Genomic DNA, 15,412 nt, shown 5'->3' with positions numbered 1-15,412 from the left:
AACTGGCTCAGTACCCAAGAGATCCACGTGTGGCTGGCTGTGTCCACTCAATCAAGTGCTCGTGTTTAATGGGCTCAGTCAAAAGGGAGTGCATATTTTGTTCTCAGCGACCATGAAAAGCAGAATGTGTAGAGGCTAAGTCCAATTAATTAACAGACATCAGATGTGCATGGTCAAGTATGTCTGTGCTACTAGGCGAGTGGATGGAATCCTTCAAGTAGGCTCATTGTTCATGGAAGGAACTGACTCGCATGTACTTGTGGCCGGTGACACAGTAACTGGCCCATTTGACATGAAGTCTCCACGGTGCAGATCCTCATGTGCTTCTGCACAATACATTCTCTGAAAAGAAGCAACACACATTTGCACGTTTCATGTGTTTTAATTTTCTCTAAAAACGAACGTGACATTTGCATGGGGAAGAACACACTCAATAAGGAAAACAGATTAACTTTTCAGAGAAGGAAAAAAAATCCAAGATTTCTGGCAGTCCTTCAGTAAATGAAAACATGTGAGCTTACACAAAGAGGAAACAAAAATATTTGTCAACTTCGAATCCCACTCATCCCTCTAAACGCACAGCACGGTAAACAGCTTGGAATGCCTCACACACCTTTAAGAGGCAGGTACCTCCTATCTGAGTGGGGATAATGCCTTTAAACAGCCCCACTACAACATACAATCACTGCCTGGATAAGGACCCTTGGCCTATCCTTGCGCTTGCCATCAACCTGCATCTCCCAAGTGCCATTATGGAGGCGGGATCTCTCAGAACCAGCAGAGTCAATAAGGGCTATAGAAAATGACCCATTTGCCATGGGTTATACTGACGATGGGAGAAGTCTAATTGGAAACCTGTATTTTTGCCGGGGGTAGAATTGAATAAGAGCGTAAGCAATGCCTTGATCTTCATGGAGCAAAGTGATGGTGAAAGACACTTGATGGCAAACCGAGGGTTCAACCAGCGCTGCTTCGCCTATTTCCCTGAACACAACCACATATGTAGGAGTCGCACCGAAGTTCTCATGAACTCGTGTCACATGAAAACGCCCCTCTAAGAGACTGCCACCGTGCTTCTGTCTCCTCACAAGCTCAGTCAGAAAACACATTCTCTTACCTTTGTAAACAAAGAATAGAGGATCCTACCCCTTGAAAGTTAGAGCTTATCAAGTCCATAACATCTATTTGATCCTTCTCCTTCTGAGCTCATACCTGAACTCGCCTACCCGGAATGGATCTTCGAATGCCCCAGATCATTCATGCTGCAGCAGCAACACGGCCAACCGAAGATTTCAGCCAATAAAACATGCCATTTCCTATCTCCAGTGAGTTACCTACTGACCTATCAATCAAGACATTGGTGTAGAGCCCAATACCCATCTGGTGGCTTAGCAATAACAAGCTTATCCTTCTGCACCCTCACCAAATCCTCCTGGACATAATAAACTTACAGTTTCCACGGGAATTACAGCTGCCCTCATCTTATCCTGGGCACACATGCTGGATCTGAAAGCTGTCCCAGACAATATTCTGGACACATCTGTGGCCCATACCTGGCCCATGCTACTAGGCATCGCAGTGCTGACCTTGCGCCAGCGGTCACTTTCTATTTTTCAGTACTGCATGTTTTTATCCTGCCTGGGGTGCTCCTTTCTCTGTGTGCCCACCCTGGCTCTTTGATACAGACTTTTCTACTTGTACACCGTTAGCCTTTGCCACGGAGAGGCTGGCATGGAAGACTAGATAGAACACAAAAGCCCTAAAGCATCTCCAAGGAATACATCAACGCCAAGCGGAACCTACATTTACTGGATACCTCCATAATTACGTAAGGCTTTCTTCTTTTAATGTGCAATTTGAAGATTTTACCATCCAACCCTTAATGTTTCCAGATCACTCCTACAGTGGCGAAATCCCACAGAAACTTTGGTGCTACCAACTCAAAGTCTGTCTTTCAAGGTCTGTGGCTCTGAATTATATCCCCCCCCCTTTAATTGTTGTGCTTGCCTCAACCCTACACGGTGGAAGGTCAGTTAAATGGGGAGACAGATCTTGGTATCCACTAGTCCCCACCGTGCATGCACCCTCCTTTAGGATTTGACCTTACAGGTTGCAGTTCAGACTTTGTCATTAATATACCAGACTGATCTCTGCTTTGTAACTGAAGAAGTCCAGCACCTCGACACCAAGAGAGTCAGTTTCCGGCCTATCAAAACATGTTCAGTAATAATTAAAACTGAGCTAAACAGCAGACGCATACTAGCCAGGTCTGATTGCATCATTCAGTTCACAAAGCTCTTGCACTTGGTGAGCAACTTATAAGATGGCTTTCAACAGTTCTAATGCAACGAAAAGCCAAATGCCATTTCAGGTACAAAAAAAATTAAGTTTTACTTATGCTACCTACAGTATAAATGTAATATATTTTGGCATGACGTCCCTGTAATGGGGCGACTGAAACACACACACACACACACACACACATAATCCATGACTACTTGTTTTAAGATCTCACACCAAGGATTGCAAGCAATGCAGGACACAGAAGACACACAAAATAATGACCCCAGCTGGCCCACTGCTTCCAGGGGCTCAGTGTACAAACGTGGGTCCTGCAGTAGACCATGTGGCAATTCAACACATCAGAATAAACAGAATAGCTTATCAGAGGCCACAAGTCACAGCTCCAGCCATCTGGAGTAGATGCCCTTAGTACCAGGGGCATTCTCCTGGCACTCAGGCATAAATCAACCATTCACAGCATCAGCACATAAAATATAGCTTTAAAGGCGTTTAGTAACAGCAAAAACCTTAGCTACTTTGGTCCACATGTAAACATGCCTCTGCTCTAACGATGAACCCAGTCCCTTCAGGCAGGACTGTTTCCACAAGCCAGCTCATGCCAACCAGTAGAGCAAGGCGGTGAACCGGTAGTGTTGGTAGGAACACAATACGGAGCCAAGACACAGCGACTGGGCCAGTTCTTCTTAAACAACCGAATGATTGGTCGGTTTCAGATCCCGGCTTACAGAGCAGGGTCTGGGTGCTCCCTCCTAACCAAAGGCTTATGGGGAACGAGTTCCTGTAACACTGGATCCCAGTATCAAAGACCCCTCGCTAAGAGTCACAAAGGAGAAACAAAGGGGAAAATGGACTCCACATGGTGTGGGGATTGTAAAATGAACAGAAACTGGGTCTCCCTGTCAGTTTTGGGTATAAAAGAACTGCAACCACATTTGGATATAGGACTTCAAAGTTTGCAAGGCTGGGCTTCACTCCCATGGCCGCTGCAGGACCCAGGAAGAGGAGTCCTCCACACAGCACTACAGTAGTGAAGCCTGCAGGTCTGTACTGATGCCAAGCAGTGGAGAGGATGTGGAGGCCACTGCACAGGCTGGACTCAAGGCACTATAGAAGTCCTGTGCGTGCATCGCCCATCTTTACACACGTTTGCATGTAGGCAGGCAGCAAGATTTCCATTTCACAAGAAATACATAAACCATCATCCTTTACAAAAAGGGATAAGCACAGACAGTCAACAGGCATGAATTATGCACACACCCTCGTTGTATTTGGATCACCAAGATTCTGGATCCTGCCTCTACATGTAACAAGCAAATAAAAGAGGCAAGAGATCCGGAGAGCTGGCTAAACATCTAGGCAGGGCAATTTTAGCCTTAGAAGCACATTCAGATCCCAAAAGGAAAAGGAGTGGTGGGGGCTTCTAAATAAACATCACCAGGAGCAAAATAATTTTGACTCCTCTTCCACACCCTCTTTCCTGTCAATGCTTTACGCACAAAGATCAGCCCATGCTCGCCTTCCTCGTCCTTGCAAACCATTCATAGCCACAGTTTGCAAACTCAACCCAGGTTCCACGATACTGAACATGGAACCACTGCCTTCTTTGTATGTGATCACCCCAGAGTTCACTGGTCTGTCTATTTCGGAGGACTGTACCCATATTTTGCGACATCTGGACTAGTGTTTTATGTGGCAGCCACAAAACCAACTTCAGCCTTCATAGGGTTGTAGTGTAACTAGGATAACATGGTTCTCCCGTGTCATACTTCGAAAAATGTGAGCGCGATGCAGCTTAGTGTTGTAGGCACATTAAATGGATGCTCGTGGCACAGAAGTGTGCAGTAGACAGCTATGAGCAGGCATTGCGCCAGAACTGTAACATATATGCATGCTTGAATGGGCAGAGCCATGCACACTGAAATATACAGGTGTTCACTCATCAACAGGAATCAAATGATTGCGAGAGTAGCTGAGATAATAGTGTCTTCAATTAGGAGTACTCTCTGGCCTAGACAGAAAGGCCATCATGCACAGGCTGCGGCAAGCCACCAAACCATCTCCACATTCAGCCATGGATCGTGCACCAGAAACCAGGCTCAGCAAATTGCTGGAAGCCAACAACCATCTCTACACTTGTCGTGGATTCTGCAACATAAACAGGGTTCAATAAACCATAGCAGGCCAACAAACAGACTCTACATTCAGACGTAGGTCCTGCCCCAGAAATAGGACTCAGTTAACCATGGCAGAACCTCCAAGACCTTTCTGTAGCCACTCAAGGGTCCCGCACCAAGACATTAGAAAAAAACTAGTGTTAGCGAACCACTGCAGCCTCCAAACAGTCCCTGCAGTCAGTCATAGGTCCCATACTCTGGAATGGGACCTGGGCCAAGAAATTGTGGAAGGCCACCAAGTCCTCTACGCGTCAAACACCAACTCAATATAGTTAGAAACAAAATATAGCAAAACATGACAGCTCACTGTAGGAGATGTATTTATAAGGAAGCATGTGCCGTAAACAGCAAAGTACTTAATGGTACAAAAGCATCTCAGAAGGTAGCCTTTGACTCCTCCGGAATAGGCAGAACCAATCATGTCCAGCAGACACCGGGAGGCTACCAAACCCACAGCAGCCCCTGCTAGGCACCACATTCAGAAAGACAAACCTTGTGCTGTCACTGTTTCACCTAGGCAGATGACGAAGGAACCCACTCAACTCCTCATAATAGGTACGGAAACTGCACGAGCATTTCACGCCAAGTTGCAAAACCCTGACCGCAACCGGTCATGGGATTTGTCACACCACAAGAAGCCACCATCCCTTTAGCAGCCCCTACAACAGCATGACTACCAGTGCTCTGGAGGAGGCCACTCTCAGCAAATGCCAGGATGCCAACTCTCGCCACAGCCGGTCAAAAACTCCAAATAAAGAGACACAGAGCACTAATCCATAAACCAACGGCAGGGCACCAAACCATCTCAGCAGCTAGTCCATGAAAGAGTAGCCAAACTTTAAAGAGATCATGGTATGCAAATCACTTTATCACACCAAACTTCCTCTCCAGTCTGGCCAATGGCCCTACAAGCAGTAACGCGCATGGCAGACACACACAGCAACCAATACTAGGTTACAAACCATTTTCACATCCTGCCAATTCCCAAAACCTAGTGATAGATCAGGCGTTCGTGCACAGCAAACATGTGAGCCCCTCTTAGCAGTCTTTTTTGGGTCCTACCACTACTGAGAACTACAACGGCCACGCCTAATCAACTATACCATAACACCAAACTTTCTGTGCAGCACACCTATGCTCCCACAAAGCGAAGGGCATGGCAGGCAGGCCCATCACAAACCTTGCCATACCACTAAAACCACAGCACTGCCTGCATATGCACCCCTCATAAGGGGTGGCCACACCCACCTACCCATGCCAAGTAAATAAAGTCTCTCTGCAACCTGTGTGCCCAACACCTACCAACTAACTGGAAACTCTTGTGCAGCAAGCCATACCATAAGACCAAATCCTCTTCGCAGCCTGCGATGGATCCTATGACTAGGGTTACACAAAGGCCTACCCCAGGACACCAGAGAGGCTCTCACACCTCTCCGCAGCGCACCTGGCAGCCACAACAAGAATTCCTCAGTTTTGCTTCTGTTCAGACACATAACTGCGGTGCTGATCCAGAAAACATCTACTATTTATCCCGCATCACCGAAGACAAGATGGCACTGAGACCAGTATTCACCTGTGGCTGGAGGATCTTTTAGCCTTACCATACTATGTAAGGAGCCGCAACTAACAGCACAATGCTGTGTCTGATACACACAGTGTACACAGGGATATAAATGGTACCGTGGCGTTGGCAGGGACCCGTGAGTGGCACTATACTGGCAGGAAGAAATCATAATTGACCAAACAGAGGACGGGGAGACAGGACCCACACACATCTAAATAATTCTACCACAGGCATGTGCCAACATCGGTGCCATACCACTGGCATAGATCCAATAATGCATGAAGACTAAGGCCTAGCACTGGTACCAAACCATGAGCAAGAAGCTAGCACCAGGTTGGCACTAGGGTGACAAGACGGCATGTCAGAAAAAAACATGTTGATGAGAAGAAAATAGTTTAGGCAGACAGTGTATCGTCATTGGTGATGATGGGCACACAGGTAACAGATTTGGCAGCAGTGCCAATTGCATTGTCGTAGATGGACCTGCAGAGAAGTGCGGTCCCTGCGGTGAGGCCAATGGTGGTCAGGGCTGTTGGTCACCCATCAAAGTGCCAGCTGCAATTGAGATATAGTGTAGTGCCACCATCTGCTTGAACATACCTCACCTGGCACTTAGGAGTTTTTCTGTACATATAGCAGATGAGATGGAAAAAGAAAGCACATCTCCGAGAGTCCAAGAGTATAATTCAGACCAAAGGGACCAACTTGAAAGTGTGCTAGGCCGCACGGGGCTCTCGGCTTCTTGTAGTCTGATTGTGGTATTATCCAACAGAAGACTGTCCTTTGCACCAACTGCGGCACACAATCCTCATTCCATCTGCAATTGTCCATCAAAAGCTGAAACAGTCATGCGGAAAAGTGAGGTCTGCTACAGTCAGACCCTAGTAAGGCCACATCATTAATGAGAGCAGTCTGCTTGTGCTGGGAGACGGGGCTCACAGACCGGCAGCCCCTGGTGATTCCGGATGGTGGGTACCAGCAGCAGCCTGCACATCCCTGGAGGGGAGCAAGGACCAGGATTGCTAGGGCGGACGCCGGTGGTTGGTCAGTGAAGCTTGGATTCGCGTTAACAGAAGGGCGTCTGCTTGGCAGCTGACACAGTGTGCCTGATCAGCAGGGCTAGGGACTCAGGTCTCAAAGTACTTGTAGATGGCTGTAACATACGTCATGAGGCACTGCCAGTCCGGGCGCTCTGTCCGCACCATCTCATTGATGTCCTGTTGTCAAAGAAAAAAGAAAAAATAGCTTAACATTCTACTTTGAAATGTATGTAATCATGAAATCTGTAAACCGAAGAAACCAGCTCTTTCAAAACACCAATATAGTCAAAAGCATCTCTGCTTTTCTTTTTCAAACAGTTGACTTTACTTTAACTGCAAAGCACTTTAGCAAAGACTCCTATCTGAAAGAAAAGGGAAACAATTTAGGAGCCAGGCAAGTAACCCAACTGAAAGGAACTGAATGTGGCTGCCTCAAAGCTTCTCCAGAGCCGTGAAGTGCAGTGTCAGTTAGCCACATTTCGTTTTTTCACTTAAGAGACGGGATCTAACTTGCTTATTCTGAAATCACTTTGCTGGTCTCTCTCGGATGGGTTGTTGGAAGGGTTGTTCTTGGATTTATTGAAGATACCCATGATGGAAAACGAGGACTACGAGGGATTTGTAAACAATGAGAAAAACAACAAGTTAGGTTGAAGGTTAGGTAGAAAGGTAGGTGGAATTTGTAGGAAAACAAACACTAAAGTCAGAGAAGCAATGGCGTGACTTTAGACTGCCAGACGGCAATCCTATGCAAATAGGCCAACAAGCTACAAAGGATTGTTTTTAATTTCCATATTCTTGTTTCAGTTAGGGTAGTACCTATTTTCACATTTAAGGTGTGAAGGGGTCTATTTTCCATCAATCTTCTTAGTCAACCATCACAGGCTGAACCTGCTTCCTTTATTTGCAATAAAAGATCTTGTCCGACGTCTCTTAGCCTCCTGTAGAATATGCATACTAGTTGAAGTAATTTTCAAACGTGTACCGCAAGACTTCAGGAACCGTGCCATCTATTTTAGCAGCAGGAGATCCACTACTCATGGCAGTCCCACGAGCAGCTACTTTGACAGACAAAGGTTTGCAAACCACCGCTTGTGTCAGTTTAAGCCAGTGGTGGTCATCAGGTGATCCCTCATACTTTTTAAACTTTGTCAGGTGGGCAGCTAGATAGACTTGGGGTGGTGGAGAATTCCTGACCTTGGAGGAATTTTCTGAAAACAAAAAAAATTAAAGAGCACTTTTTCTTGAACTTGGGAACTGCTAAGCAAAGGCAAAATGTATTTCCTGGTCTCTGCCTCTGCAGGGAATTGTGTGTTTGTGCATTAGATAATAGGAAGTGCCCATGAGTAATGAATGCTCTATGTTGTACGTCTTGTAGATGTTGGGTTGTTCCAATTATAACCAGTTCAGGGTGGCCAGAAATGGAACTTCTTGGTTCCAGAGATCAGCCAGGCAGAGGAGTACTGAAATGCACTGTAGGGTGTGATTCATACAGGGAGGGGGAGGGGGGGGGGGGGGCGTAAGCAGACCATTTATATATTCAGTTTGTGAGGTGACCTTGGCCTGGACTACATTTTGTAAGTCCACTCTCCAGAGGAAGTGTCTGACATCACATATGACTGTCTTGATAGCTGTCATTCCGAGCTACAGACTAGACAAGTGTATTCAGATAAATCTTTAAATCAAAAATGAGGGTTATAAAGTATGACTTCTTTACTTGGGGTTTATCTGTCTATCAGCTCATAGCAGTTGGGAAAGGGTTTAATATATCACAGTTGTCAATGACACCAACATTTTATAAAAATGGATTACCACAAAGCAGAAAGAAAATCCGAGATAGTCATGGTTATTTTGTGTTTTTTATTGAGAAAGGTCTGAGATCCTGCACAGAGGGTGAGGTTTATTCATATCAATCGAATACCCTATGATGGAGATGAACGAGTTACTCACCTTCGGTAACGACTTTTCTGGTGGATACATTAGCTACCTGTGGATTCCTCACCTCATGAATACTCCCATGGCGCCAGCATTCGACGGAAATCTTCTTACTAGTCTCTGCACGTCGACGAGGACGTCACTGTCTCGCACGCGACGCCGTCTGACGTCATACAGGCAATAAGAGGTCCTCGACGACGTGCAGACGTCAGTACCAATCATTTTTTACGTGCATGAGAACAACCAGGCAATGCAATGAAAGAGCAAGGCAACATCCATTATATTATAAAAATACACCACATTGTACGAATAACTGTAAATCTTTTTATGTACATATATATATATATATATATATATATATATATATATAAAACTCTCTCTTTTCAAAATATATACACACCCCAAGTATATACATAAAAATATATATACACATATACATATATATATATATAAATATATTATATATACATCTATTGCACCCTCAAAGACCAAGAGGAGCGCACTCAAGGATTACTTGGCAAGACCATAAAGGCAACGGGGAGGCGGGTGGGACCGTGAGGAATCCACAGGTAGCTAATGTATCCACCAGAAAAGTCGTTACCGAAGGTGAGTAACTCGTTCTTCTGATGGATACAACTACCTGTGGATTCCTCACCTCATGAATAGAGTCCCAAAGCAGTACCACGCCCGGCGGTGGGTGCCTAAATGGTCAAACCAAGAAATCCTGCAGCACTGACCGTGCAAAATGACCGTCCCTTCTAACCTCAGAATCTAAACAGTAATGTTTTGCAAAAGTGTGAAGGGACGACCAAGTTGCGGCCTTGCAGATGTCGACCACAGGAACACCTCTGGCTAAGGCCGAAGTGGCCGACTTAGCTCTGGTGGAATGAGCTCTAATGCCCTCAGGAGGATCCTTCTTTGCCAAAGAGTAACATATTTTAATGCAAAGAACAACCCACCTGGATAGTGTTCTCTTGTGGACTGCCTTTCCTCTCCTCTTGCCCACGTATCCAATAAACAGCTGATCCTCCAGCCTGAAATCCCTTGTTCTATCGATAAAGAAGCTCAACGCTCTCTTTGGGTCCAGACGGTGCAGTCTTTCTTCCTCTTTGGAAGGATGAGGCGGAGGATAGAACGTGGACAAAGTAATTGCCTGAGCCAAATGGAAGGGTGAAACAACCTTCGGGAGGAAAGCAGCCTTGGTCCTCAACACCACCTTATCCCCATAAAAAGTTGTATAAGGGGGTTTTACTGATAAGGCCTGCAACTCACTCACTCTCCTTGCTGATGTTATAGCTATCAGGAAGACTGTTTTTAAAACCAAATACCTCAAGGGGCAAGAATGCATAGGTTCAAAAGGGGACCCCATAAGGAAAGTCAGGACTAAGGACAAATCCCATTGCGGCATAACGAATGGCTTTGGAGGATATTGATTTAGAAGACCTTTCAAGAATCTGATAACAATAGGGGATTTAAATAAAGATGGTTGGTCTGGAAGACATATGAAGGCTGACAAGGCCGATAAATAACCTTTAATGGTAGCCACTGCACAACCTTTCTGCGCCAGAGATAGAGCAAAAGACAAAACGTCCGATAGATGAGCATGTAAAGGATCAATCTGCCTCTCTCCACACCACGCAACAAATTTAGACCACCTATTAGCGTAGATAGATTTAGTGGAGTGTCGCCTGGCCGCTAATATAACATCCACTACCTCAGGCGGGAAAGAGAAGGAACTCAGGTTGCCCCGTTCAATCTCCAGGCATGTAGGTGCAGACTCTGGAGGTTGGGGTGTAGAACCTGCCCCTGCGACTGTGAGAGGAGGTCTGCCCTGAAAGGGAGACGGAGCGGCGGGCACGTTGAGAGTTGGAGAAGGTCGGAGTACCACACCCTCCTTGGCCAATCCGGAGCTATTAAGATTACTAGAGCCCGGTCTTGGCGAATCTTCCTCAATACTCGAGGAATCAAGGGTATGGGAGGAAACGCGTAAAGCAACTGGCCGCACCAGGTCATTTGAAACGCGTCCCCCAACGCTTCCTGCATCGGATACTGAAGGCTGCAGAACAACGGACAATGCGCGTTCTCTCGAGTGGCGAACAGATCTACCCGAGGAAACCCCCACTTCTGGAAGATTAAACGGACTTGATCTGGATGGAGACGCCACTCGTGGTCTGCCGAGAAGTGGCGACTGAGACTGTCCGCACGCACGTTCAAAACTCCGGCCAGATGGTTTGCTATCAAGCAAATCCGATGGTCCTTTGCCCAGGACCATAGTCGAAGAGCTTCTCTGCAGAGAAGGTACGACCCCACTCCTCCCTGCTTGTTTATGTACGACATCGTGGTAGTATTGTCCGTTAGGACCTGTACCGACTGACCACGAAGGGAAGGGAGGAAGGCCTTGAGAGCCAGACGTACAGCCCGTAACTCTAACAGATTGATGTGAAAAATCTGTTCCTCTGGAGACCAAAGACCTTTGATCTCCAGATCCCCCAGATGAGCTCCCCACCCTAGAGTGGAAGCATCCGTTATGACTGTGGCCACTGGTGGCGACTGCTGGAACGGCTTTCCTTGTGAAAGATTGTTGCTTGCAATCCACCACTTCAAATCCACAGCAGCATCTCTGGAGATCTTGACAGTACCCTCTAGATCCCCTTTGTGTTGAGACCACTGCCTTCGGAGGCACCACTGAAGAGCCCTCATGTGCCAGCGAGCATGCGTGACCAACAGAATGCAGGAGGCAAAAAGACCGAGCAGACGAAGGACCTTGAGGACTGGAACTACCGCTCCATTTCGAAACATTGGAACCAAATCCTGAATATCTTGAATCCGCTGAGGCGGAGGAAAGGCCCGACCCAATGTTGTATCCAGTACTGCCCCTATGAACAGGAGGCGCTGAGAGGGCTCTAGGTGAGATTTGGGCTCGTTCACCGAAAAGCCCAGGTCGAACAACAACTGGGTTGTTGACTGCAGATGACGCAACACAAGCTCCGGGGACTTGGCTTTGATCAACCAATCGTCCAAGTAAGGGAATACTGCTATCCCCTTTCTTCTGAGCTCTGCCGCAACCACCGACATCACCTTCGTGAAGACTCGAGGTGCTGAAGTAAGACCAAACGGAAGGACCGCAAACTGGTAGTGTTGCGATCCCACCACAAACCGGAGATACTTCCTGTGTGACTTGAGTATCGGGATATGAAAGTAAGCATCCTGCAAGTCGACAGACACCATCCAGTCTTCCATGTTCAACGCCAAAAGCACCTGTGCTAGGGTCAGCATCTTGAACTTTTCCTGCTTGAGGAACCAATTCAAGATCCTCAGGTCCAGAATTGGTCTCAAACGACCATCCTTCTTGGGAATCAGGAAATACCTTGAGTAAACTCCTTGACCCCTTTCCTGCTCCGGGACCAACTCCACCGCGCCCTTTAAAAGGAGGACTTCTACCTCCTGTTCTAGCAACAGGAGATGTTCTTGTGAACAATACGAAGGGCGGGGCGGGATGAGGGGCGGAAACTCCCGAAAGGGAAGGGTGTAGCCTTTTCCCACAACACTGAGAACCCAAGTGTCCGAGGTAACAGTCTCCCATTTGGTGAGAAAATGCTGTAATCTTCCCCCTACAGGAGAGGAGTGAGTGGGAAATGGTGGAAGCCTAAGGCTGCTTCCCCTGCTGCACCCCGCCAGAGGATGAGGAAGAGGCAGAGTGCTGCTGAGAAGCTCCCCTGGTGCGGACCCTACCCCTCCCCCTAAAAGATCTATAGGGATGGGAAGAGGCAGGTTGCTGATATCTTCCCCGAAAGGAAGAGGAGGAAGAGCCACGCCCAAATCCACGAAACCTCCTGAAGAATCTGGAAGAGGCCGTGGAAGAAGGAGCTTGGAGTCCCAACGACTTAGCCGTGGCCCTGCTCTCCTTAAACCGTTCCAAGGCCGAATCAGCCTTAGCCCCAAACAGTTTGTCCCCATCAAACGGGAGATCCAACAATGTGGACTGTACATCTGCCGAAAAGCCCGAGTTACGGAGCCAGGCCTGTCTCCTTTCCACCACAGTTGTGCCCATTGCTCTGGCTACCGAGTCGGTGGTATCCAGTCCCGTCTGGATAATTTGGGTCGCAGCAGCCTGGGCATCAGAGACAAGATCCAAAAGACCCTGGGGAAGCTCTGTAAACGAAGAGGAGATGTCATCCATCAGAGCATGAATATACCTCCCCAGGATACAGGTTGCATTGGTGGCTTTTAATGCCAGACTGCAGGACGAAAAAATCTTCTTCGACTGCGCCTCCAGCTTTTTTGAATCTCTGTCCCCAGGCACTGTCGGAAAAGAACCAGGCGCTGACTTGGACGAACAGGAGGCCTGCACAACCAAGCTCTCCGGCGTAGGGTGCCTAGATAGGAAACCAGGATCAGTTGGAGCCGTCCGATACCTCCTGGCCACGGCTCTGTGAACTGCTGGGGAAGATGCCGGCTTCTTCCACACCTCTAAAACCGGATCCAGCAGAGCGTCATTAAAAGGTAATAGAGGCTCCGCCGCGGCTGAGGCCGGATGCAACACCTCTGTCAAAAGGTTTTGTTTCGCCTCCACCACCGGCAAAGGCAGGTCCAAAAAACTAGCTGCCTTCCGTACCACTGTATGAAAGGAAGCAGCTTCCTCGGTATATTCCCCCGGGGACGAAAGGTCCCACTCAGGGGAAGTGTCCAGCCCACTGGCCGACTCCAGTCCACGCAGCCCATCACCCGAGTCCTCTAGCTCTCCATCCTCTAGGGCTCGTTGGTACTCCTGCTCTTCTAGTACCCGGAGAGCACGCCTCCTTGAATGCAGTCGTTGCTCAATCCGCGGAGTCGACAATACCTCCGCCGAAGTCGGAGATCGGCGCCGATCTTCCGAAGCCACCGACGCCGCATCCGGCGCCACAGGTAACTTCGGCGCCGACTGAAGAGCAGTTGAAACGGATGGACCCACCGGAGTCACAGGCCGAAATCTCGACGTCGACGGGATGGAAATCCCGAGGGCCAATCCTTCCGAAGCCACCGGAGCGGCCACTGGCGCCGACACTGGCGCCGAGCCCACGTTCCCAAACGGGAGAAAGGGCATAAAGGGTGCTGGCCGAAGAGGCGCAGGATCACCCAAAGAAAAGGCCAAAGGCCCAGCCGGAGCACCCCCTGGAGCCATCTGTTGGAAGATGGCATACATCGCATTCAAGAATGCGGAACTATCGGCTCCAGGGGTGGGAAAAGCCGGATACTGGGGTGCCTGACTCGGAGGCGACCCCGACGCCGGCCTCGGCGTCTGCGCCGGAGAAAACACTTGAGGCTCCAATACCTCAATCACCGACGCCTGTCCAGGCGAAGTTGGAGACGCCGGAGAGGGCAACGGCGTCGAAGGATGCGGCGTCACCGTGGGGCTGACCTCCCATGTCCTTCGGCGCCGATCCGGAGACCTGGAACGAGCCTCCCTTGAATGACGCCGAGATTCTCTACGGCGCCGGGAGTCTCGATGACGCCGATGTCTTGGAGAAGACTTTTTCTTGTGATGCTTCTCCTTTGACTTGGCCATAAACAGCTTCGCCTCGCGTTCTTTAAGGGCCTTCGGATTCATGTGCTGACATGAATCACAAGTCGAGACGTCGTGGTCGGAGCTCAAACACCAAAGGCAATCGGAATGAGGATCCGTCACCGACATCTTGCCTCCACACTCACGACAAGGCTTAAATCCAGACTTTCTCTGCGACATTATTTCCACAGAGAAAGAGTACGCAGCAAGATATACACTGTAACCGCAAGAGTAACAGTTGCTCCCTCGAAGATAACCGTTTCGAATGCACGGAAAAAAGGGAACTGACGTCTGCACGTCGTCGAGGACCTCTTATTGCCTGTATGACGTCAGACGGCGTCGCGTGCGAGACAGTGACGTCCTCGTCGACGTGCAGAGACTAGTAAGAAGATTTCCGTCGAATGCTGGCGCCATGGGAGTATTCATGAGGTGAGGAATCCACAGGTAGTTGTATCCATCAGAAACACTACTTACAAGTCAGCAAGGGGCTTCTCCCTCAAGTCAAATCTCTCCTCCAGTGCAGTAGTCTCTCCCCCCTATCAATGAGGATGTATTGCCCCTCCTTCCACCTCCAATTAACCCACCCCAAGCAGAGTCCTATGAAGGTTTCTCATCTCCTTCTGAAATCTTCCATGCAGTCAACTCTCGGGCATCTCAGCAGATGCCAGGGTAGCCCCCTCTTCTCAATGGGATTGGATGACCCTCTCCAGCCCTGCAGGTCTCACCTTCTCAGATCCCTTCCTCCTCTTCTGCACTTTAAGGGACTACCCCACTTTGAAGGCTGCTTCTGCACTGTGTAGGACTCCACTGATTCACCTGCAGGTACCCATCACCTCCACTCCTGACAATGGAA

At 48.4% G+C, this 15,412-nt stretch overlaps 1 protein-coding gene across 2 annotated transcripts in view; it reads right to left on the bottom strand.

The window, feature by feature from the left end:
• Positions 1 to 362: 362 nt before the first annotated feature.
• Positions 363 to 15,412, bottom strand: part of SPECC1L (sperm antigen with calponin homology and coiled-coil domains 1 like) — a 474,653-nt gene continuing 459,603 nt past the window's right edge. For both annotated transcript variants that reach the window (XM_069215113.1, XM_069215114.1), the window contains one exon: positions 363 to 7,259. In XM_069215113.1, coding sequence (XP_069071214.1) covers positions 7,170 to 7,259 — 90 coding nt within the window. In that variant the 3' untranslated portion in view covers positions 363 to 7,169. The remainder of the gene's footprint in view (positions 7,260 to 15,412) is intronic.

Source organism: Pleurodeles waltl, chromosome 11 (genome assembly GCF_031143425.1).
Source record: "Pleurodeles waltl isolate 20211129_DDA chromosome 11, aPleWal1.hap1.20221129, whole genome shotgun sequence".
Taxonomy (NCBI): domain Eukaryota; kingdom Metazoa; phylum Chordata; class Amphibia; order Caudata; family Salamandridae; genus Pleurodeles; species Pleurodeles waltl.
Note: the sequence above shows the minus strand (reverse complement) of the source record. Positions and strands in the feature narration are given on the sequence as shown.